At 36.3% G+C, this 9,073-nt stretch overlaps 3 protein-coding genes across 8 annotated transcripts in view; 1 reads left to right on the top strand and 2 right to left on the bottom strand.

Moving 5' to 3' along the window:
- Positions 1–9,073, bottom strand: part of LOC109542356 (autophagy-related protein 16-1) — a 609,070-nt gene that overhangs the window by 483,130 nt on the left and 116,867 nt on the right. The window lies entirely within an intron of this gene.
- Positions 1–9,073, top strand: part of LOC109542360 — a 177,167-nt gene that overhangs the window by 104,100 nt on the left and 63,994 nt on the right. The gene's annotated exons all lie outside the window — the stretch shown is intronic.
- LOC125502345 lies at positions 2,796–5,491 on the bottom strand. Its single transcript, XM_048668360.1, has 2 exons — positions 5,286–5,491; positions 2,796–3,030 (listed from the first exon to the last, which is right to left on the bottom strand). Exons 1-2 carry the CDS (start codon positions 5,441–5,443, stop codon positions 2,811–2,813), a joined length of 378 nt encoding a protein of 125 aa, XP_048524317.1. The 5' UTR covers positions 5,444–5,491; the 3' UTR covers positions 2,796–2,810.

The raw sequence follows: 9,073 nt of genomic DNA, 5'->3' as shown, positions 1-9,073 counted from the left end.
TATACATTACGGTATCTTTAGATGGTTTTCTGGTATTAGTGTACGAAGTAAACTTATTTATTCGTATAATTTTGAGTCATAAATCAGTAGTAGGTACCTTTTCACATAAACAATAATTATGAGCAATAATAATGTGTTTTCTGCCAGGCATTTCATCAATTAATAAGACACACCGGATTCCAAAATAACAGTTCGAAAATATACCTTTTCTTACCACGACTTCGAACGGCATCAATACTTCAAACGATTGCGGCCACAGGTAAATTCAATTTTCAAGTTCCGTCTTGAGTTATTTGCAAAATTGTCTAGGAGTAATTGAAAAAGAAATCTATGTCTAACCGCAAACTGCTATGTGCCGCGTTTTTTTTCAAAGGTTATAATGCTTTGATCGACTATTTTATCTCGGGTTGCATTGAGTTATTTTTCCATTATTTGATTACACTATCTGATCTGATCTGAGAAATTGCTATATAGGGTGTCCAAGATAACGATTATTTATTGCATGGGGATCTCCGAAGCCGTGAGAGATACGAACTCGGTTAAATTAGGAAAAAATTGCGCAATCATAGGGCYCTATWCATGGCGTTTCCAAAAAACAAGTACTTCTTTTAATTTTTAAGACATTTAGAAATGATAAAGTTAATGCGATGAATGGAGCTTTTGGARAGGACGTGGATATTAAGGCAAACATGCGAAGAAAATCTGCTTAAAGTTCTAAACGGATAYTTCCAGCACAGAGATRGACACGAAACAAAAAAGGGAGCKAGGCAAGAGAAAAGAAATTAAAATTAGGAAAAAGATTAAATAGGTGCCTCATGTGGTAGTGGCCATCACCTGCTTAAGGCACAATTAGTATTTTCTATTAGAACAGGGTACCAGYAGGAGAAGAAACAGGAAAATGTCTAAAAAAGAAAAGTGAYGGAAGAATGATACAATATTCATAGTTTGGAACAGGAAAGTACCAAATAACTAGTACCAAATAACTCGTTAGAGGAAGCATAAAATCATGCATAATTGCAGCAGCAWAWGAGGCACTAGGTTGCGAAGAAAGAGAAGAGAATCGTCAAAAACCATACTGGTCGGATGAGCAGGTAGAATMTGAAATAGAGATCAAACGAAAACGATTCAACACCATGTTAAGCTCCAGATACCTAAATGACAAACTCGCATATAAACAGGGACAAGCAAGAGTACGAAACATTATATCTATATAAGATCTCTACAAAAAAAGAACAAAAAATGGGAGAGAACATGCTCTATACTTAGCCCATAGCTAGGAGCAAGCTGGAGAATACTATGAAACATGAGACTGAGACGGGCAAAAGACATCATCTCCCCAATAACAGAGCAGTCATGGGATCAGAATTTCGAGAAAATGCTGACAGGATATAGAAATGAGTTCCAAATTACTGATGACACTAACATAAATATAAGCATTCAAGGATCCCCAGTAATAATAACGGTATCAGATGTTAAAAAATTTGTCAACGCGCTGACACCAGGGAAAACTAATTAAATATGAGACAAAAACAAGTCAAAAGTACCAAAAGAATGGAAGCTATCATATATATAGGTAATCCATGAAAAAGGGCATCCAGATAAATGCGATAACTATAGAGGAATATCAGTAACCAACACCATAAGCAGAATACTCAAAAACAAGACAGAAGATGAGTACAGTGCAATAGAAGCAGAAAAAGAAGCCGAATTTATGGCGGGCAGATCCACCAGTGACCACCTATTTACGCTGCTTTAAATTGTGGAAAAGAAGCCGCGTACAACCATGAAGTGCGTTTGATATTTCTGAACCTCAAAAAAAGCCATTGACCGCAACATTGTAGTAAAATTATGAAAAGCTTTACAACATACCAACATAAATGCTGAAATAATGAAAGCTATAGTAATAGGGATTTCATTATTTTTATATAACGCAATGCAAAGACGCAAAAAACTTAGATAGTATATGGAACTTAGCAACCGGGTTGACAGCAACAAATTCGTGCCATTGTAGATTATATAAGGACTGGACAACTCAGATGGGTGGGCCAGGACCGACTCCCGAGACTTCTGTCACATGTTCTTGATACAGCTTTATCACATTCTTTATAAATAATAAATAAGTTTAAATAATCTTCGTTCCTGTAATTGAAKCCGGCCTGGCATGWTTATTAATTATTTTGAAAAGGTAACTGACAGCTGTCAGCATTCSTTTGGCATTTGGTTGTATTAAAAATGGCCATTTTGTCATGGCAACTAAAAGRAACAGGATTTAAAAGAAGGCRCTGCAAAGTAGYCATATGAAAACATTAAATTGGCAATATTTCGAAAACTAAACACTGTTGGAATAGACAACTTTAAACAAGCGCACCCTTATTTTTAATACTGGAAARAATCACTTGGCACACTGTCCAAWTTACAAATTTCTCCTAATTACAGTTTGTCAGATATCGATCGCGGCGGTTCCCGGTRGGATATTCTGTATATTCTATACTAAATATCTAYATATTATATCGGTTTTCGGACCTTCGTTTTCKTTTTCATTTTTAGTTTATTTSAAATCATATCGAAKARCAAAAATACTTTCTTATRGCACYTTTTTGAGCTCTACAAGATAGTGTCAATGAAAATTTATAAAAAAAGTAGATAACATATTGTATAATAGATATTATAATTATATTTCCTTTAATAGAGAATTCAACACCGTACGATTCGTACCGGTTTTTACGTGTTGCCCCCATCAACACGCTTCTATGTGGTTTTTGATATAATTAATGCTTCAGGACCTATAGCTCATCGTAAAGAATGCTCTTTCAACAGAAAACAATTTGATTTGGCACGAGACGCAACTTACCGGGAAGAAGATCAGCATTGGACTCGAAGAGAACGCAAAGTCCTGTTTCATAATTCACAGACTGGCAACTTTCGTTGCCTTGACATGTTTCCAGGCAGTCAGTTAGCATCAAAGTTCCTGGAATGGAGTCTATGACGTTGTTGGGCGAAGAGAACACGTAGCCTGTGATTAATTCGAATCTGAAATTATTAAAAGTTTATACGTAATGACTTTCGTTGCAACAACAGTTAGTCAATGATGAGCATATTGCTTTCAATCATAATTGTCCATTATGGGATACTGCTCGTCAGAAGAAATTTTATAAAACCGTAAATTGATAAATCTGTCTGTCGATGTCTACAGTTATTTAATGTTAYATTATTATAGAAACATAAGTATGCACACACAAACAGWCCATCAGKCAGATTCGAAAATAAATCCAGGTAATCCTTTGTTTCCCAATTAATCTGTGTGAGCTGAATCTAACAGAAAGAAGGTATTAACGCCGTGATGCTTAAACCATTTGATATACTTGGTGGTTTTTTAGTGCTAGAGAGTCCATTATTTCCTTTGGTGAAGAACTAAAAACAGTAAAAAGCGCCTGCAAAATGTTTTATTCTTAAATGTTAACTCATTTTTAAATAAAAATAAGATGTTTAAACATTTTCGCATAAAACCGTATATTTTATTCATTCATATCACTCTAGTTTATTATCAGTTTTTTTGTTCGTTMAGTAGTTACTTCTGACCCATGTTTTGCTTTTGATTTTAGAATATTTTATTTTAAGTTTACCAATGTTAACAATTATGTTTTCAWTAATGCAAATCATTATATATCATCACTATTTCTACTATCCTCATCATTCTGCATTTTTAAAGATAAATTTAAAAGGTAACATGTTCCTTTTGGAACCGCATTTTGAAACMTATTACCAAGKTGACGCTGGAACGTTGTAACCCGTTACAGAAAAATAACCGYTTATCACAYCTCTAGCACAGCTTACTATGGTAAAATAAATAACTCRAAAAAAGATAAAAAAGCTCATAAATTGGAGGTCGATARATKRTTTWGAGRTCTTCTACACGCCCCTGCTCCGTGTCCATAASGTTTWKTCATATTTTTTKGAGACACATTGTRAACTTTGCCCTCTTMAYCTGCTCCCAAAAGWTGTACTTTTATCCGTTTTGTAATACAAACAGTTATTATGSAGCTTTGSTASGAAARAAAATGTACGTAAGCAAGTGTGMTTAATATTAAATATTTCCTTCATATGATAATCTGTCCGTTTGAAGTGTGCAATTATCGAAAAATTACAGCGGTAATTGCACAGTGCGCAAATGATTAGATTAGATGATMATCTCTGATTAGTTTTTGGTAACCATGTGGGAGCGTGAAGCAAACAAAACTCTTCGTTCGCACGTTTGAAATGAGTAAATAATTCYATGTCGTGCGTAAGATCCCAGTTCATTTCTCGATTMTGTTGGGCTTGTGTATCATGAAAATATGTTCTTTTTKCYCATATACTATTTAYGAGTATTTTCACTAGCTGTTCAAGTGGGCGACTTTTGACGGTCAGTGAACTTATATTTATTGGACYGTAGCATAAGACCGAGYGAACCGACAGCTGGTCCTACACAGTCCAAAATCTAAACCTTTGCTATTTCCTTTTATGGAAAAATTCCAAAAACKATAACGGCTTWAGCAATTTCCCAATTTTKGGAATTCCAAGCAGRAGTAATAACCTTTGAACTGGTGTCCGGTAAATTAATTTCATCTGTTCTGTTTTGCGTCTTACACAAWYAGCGACAATCGTTATCTAATGCAAGCGTCTTTCGATTATCTTTCATACATTTTATTGTTTTTCAATTTTCGTCAAATTTTCGGATTACGTTTAATGCATTTTGTCAGATTTTAATCAAACCCACTCAATAAATGTTTCAATTATCAAATTTCAATAACAAATAGACGCAACGTTTACTTTCAGAAATATAAAGAAGTTCAAAACAAAAAGTTTTATCACATTTAGAAATGTTTTCTGGGCTTTAGAGTAGTGGTCCATGGGAATTTCTGCCTGAGGTTTCGTCCACAACTGCGGTGGACCACGCCTCACGCATGAGCTCACACGGCCGCGCCGCATAAACACGACAGGGGATCCAGTAGTTGAACCAGTCCAGTAGTCGGTAAGCACGGAAGATCACTTCGCCCACTGCCTCATCGCCTTTGATAATGTCCACGGCAGTTGTGGGCGAAACACCAGGAAGAAATTCTCATGGACCACGGCTTCAAATCCCGGAAAACATTTCTAAATGCGATTTGACCGGCCGTGAAAGCCTTTATAGTCTGATAAAAGGTTTTATGTACCATATGTTTATCTATGGACTTGCTCTAGTTGATAATCTTCTGCTACTGCGAATATTGTCTAAACTTTTCTTTTTTGGTAAAAACCGAACTTACCCAATCATTTCCGAGTCGCATTCGTCTAGCGGAGACGGTGATTTTCCAAGCAAGTTAGTGGAGCCATCTTCTCCAGTTTGATCTGCAGTGGGGTTAGCTTCACAGTTTCGCAGGGCGATGACCAAGAGAATTAAAAGTAATTCTTTTAAGTGGCTCATAGTTGTTTAAATCTGAAAGAAAGCCATTTTTTAAGAACGATGTTTAAACTTAATCAATTGAAGATTTGTTGTAGGTCTGGGTAACACTCTGTTGAAATGCGCATTTCAGCTGTTGCCGCTATCGGAGTTGATGAGTTATATCTAATTCATTAAAGTGGATTCAAGTATCGTTTTCTCAGCAACGGAACTGAGTTAATGTGCCAGTACGTTGAGTTGGCACACTAAGCCATTTGAGCAGCACTGCGCCAGCTCCGTAAAATTCGCTAAGTTACCCAGGCCTAATTTGTTGCCCATTAAAAGTAGTTAAACGCTTATTTATCAGAAGTAGCTATTAACTAAAATCATTTTCCTTTAGTATAAAATAATAGTAATGATATTGATACTAATATAATAAAAAAAATTACAGCAAAATGGTTCTCTATCCTGGATTTGTGCTCGTTCCAGAAGCGTCTCTAAGCGCGTGTCCATCTATTCACCTCCTTTGTCTTGCATTCTTCCCTATTTCCCACTTCTTCCCTCCTTCTTTGATCCCATAGTGTGTTTCCTGTGATCATTCTTTTTGTCTCCGCTGTGTCCGCTCGTGCTTATGCCATGCTTTACATATTCTAACTTTGGTCGGGATTGCTATATGCATGTATTTTTCATATGGTTATCCGTAAGGCTCTTGCTATCCTGGCTGCTTTGTTCACCTGGTTCCATTCTTGAGTTCACCACATAGTGATATTGGTATTCCCAGATAGTTGAATTGAAAAACCTGCTCTATTGCTTTGTTGTTCAGTTCCAGTTTGCATCTGCATGGTTCCCTGGCGATCACAATGCTTTTTGGTTTGGTGGTTGATGTTAACTTTTTAAGCCTCTTTCTTAAATGCCTGTAAGAGCCATTGCCATTGTCCGTCTTCAGTGTCCATCTTAGCCACTTTTTGTTTAATAACAATACAAACTTAAACTAGCTTTGAAACTCTGCCGAACAAAACGGGATAAGAAAACAATAGAGTGAGGTTTATTTTATTAAGAATGCAACAAACGCGGTATCAAAGACTAAAAAACACACTTAACGTTATTTGCCTGAACACCTTATTTTTTTAACACTGCGCATGATAACGTTTAGCGTTTAAGTCCATCGTAATTTTAAGGAGCCTCAAAACTCTCTATTATCTCTCTATTATCTCTAAGTTGTTGGTTGGGGAGACCTGTCGTATCCCTGTGCTTTGGTCTATTTTTTCTGTTGTTAATTTTGTTCGTGTTCGTGGGTGTGTGTTTGTAGCTTTCTAACGGTCTCCGTGATGCTTGGGGGTTTAAGATAATTTTATATATTACGAATATAGTAAATATTTCCTAACTGATAACCTTTTGTCTCTACTGAGGTCCTACTAATGTTCCCCGAGATAACCTTCTTTTTGATCTTGCCTTCAGAAGAAGGCGTATTAGTTAGTCGATTAAAATACATTGACGCTATCCGAGTTTTTAGATGTCTCGCTTTCAACTTATAATTGCTTATTTTCTGTCAAGATGCGTCCTCTAATTCTTCAAACTCGTCAAGACCTCCTTCGGATTTACGTTACCGTTATTCTTACTAGCAAAGGTGTGTTGTGTATTTCTGTTTTATCGCCTTTTAGCACAGTTACGTAAAAATCAGCATGTTTACGTTGAATTTGAATATTAGAAAAATAATCTTGTGGCTGTTTTTTCTCATCGTGATCCTCCTGTTGCAGGCATAATTTTCAATTTACAAGTAAATTTCGTTACATTTCTTAAACGTGAGATTAGGGTTGAAAGATCCATTTTCTGCCTTTTCAAAATACGTTCACTGGTTTAGAAATAATTCAGGCAATTATTTCTTTCCCCCTGATTATTTTTTTGATAATATGTCTGCTCCATAAAATAATACAGTATATTCGTTTGAATGTAAAACTAAGTCAATCAAAGTGACCTGATAATAAATTATATGATCAGTAATGGCATGAATGTGTAGTTGGTGGAACATTAATTTTTAAATGGAACACGTTTGTCTCCGAAAATCAATTATTAGGACTGAGCTGTGAGGTTTCCGAGCGATAGTCTGATCAAAGGGCACTGAACGCGACCTCACGTCTTCGCGCTTTGCCTGTCTATCTAAGCAGAAGGTTATGATGACATTTCCATTTCTTCACGTATATACCTTTGCCCTTTTATTAAGCATCCAGCATTATTTTGCGAATGCTGTCATTATACAGTGCAAATATATTGTTTTGCTGAACTTGCCGCATCAAATAATTGATGCATCACTTTCGACGTGCGTGAGCTACTGGTAAACTGTCTTTATCATTGAACCGAAAATTGTAGATTATTTCTAATAGGCTCTCCGATATTTAAGCGTAATAATGTATTTCGCACAGTGACGGATTCCTTGATGGTGGGTTCAATTAATCAGCTGCCGAGAACTAATAGAGCCGAAATAGGTGGTGGAAGTGCTTGATTGTGGCACAGCCAAAAACGTCTTTCTGATCCTAACTTCTCGCATTTATGGCCGAGCAATCAGCTAACGAAACTTTGGTGTAATGAAAATTGACAATTGACTCCTACAGCTTGGCTACAGCTTTGCCAGTCTGGTCATTTCCAGCCTTGTAGAGGTGACAACCATTACATTGTTTTCGGGAAAAACCGCATTTCAACGGCTGTAGATTGAGTCGTTAATTTTTTTATGATCCTATTTAGTTTTTACTATTCAAGTTGTCGCACTTTTGGGGCTTATCTAATGCATATGAACTGGCGCTATTGTCTGTTTCGAAAACATTAGCAAAGAAGTTTTTTGTGAAGTTAGTATTCTTTAGGGGTTCCTACAGGAATAAATCAAGTAGCATTAGGTCAGGGGATGTTATCGCCCACTCAGCAACGCGTCGTCTTCCAACCCATTAATTAGCCTGTTGAGCATCCAACCATTGTCTACCTAGACCTTATCACTAAGGGACACTGTGCTGTTTGAAATTGTCGTCGGTTTAAAAGAAATGCTTAACGATCTGTCTGGTTTCCCACATCGTAAGTTTGCATTAAAAACATAGCCTAGACTTATGGTTTGCATGTTACTGGATATGGCTTCATTTAATTAAGTGCGAGTCTGGTTATTCCATTAACGACAGTTTTGTTAATAACACTACACATTAAATAAAGAAAGTCTCTTCACAAATTAGCCTTATCATAGATTCACAAAATTGAGTTCCCGTTCTGGTCATCTTCGGAAAGATCTTCAAGTATCAGCCAGAAAGTTGTTTTGATTTTAGAAAATTTTATCTGTGCGTTTTTAAGCGGAGCAACAACAACAGTTCATAAACTTTCTGACGACCTAAACCTTCTAGTTTACAATGCTCCAAGTTGTTTAGTTTGTACAAAAGATGGCCAAAATAACTCACTTTTGAGGACATTTGTTCGTCAAGTTCTCGCTCGATTTTAATGTTGTCTGTCTCGTTTGTCGAACTGTTAGCTCTTGGATTGCACCCTTGGATTTTTTAGGACCGTGGAAATTATATGTACGCATAGTGAAAATTTTCGCTCATATTTTTTGCTAAAGGCTGCAGCTGCTAACAGAAACAGCAATCCTTAGAACAATAAGTCGGAATAATTTGTGTTATGCACCATTGTGGAAAAAATACTATA

The sequence above is a fragment of the Dendroctonus ponderosae genome, unplaced genomic scaffold (genome assembly GCF_020466585.1).
Source record: "Dendroctonus ponderosae isolate FM_Combo_2020 unplaced genomic scaffold, Dpon_F_20191213v2 Dpon_F_20191213_7, whole genome shotgun sequence".
Taxonomy (NCBI): Eukaryota; Metazoa; Arthropoda; class Insecta; order Coleoptera; family Curculionidae; genus Dendroctonus; species Dendroctonus ponderosae.
The sequence above is the reverse complement of the archived record's forward strand: the minus strand, read 5'-3'. Positions and strand labels throughout refer to the sequence as shown.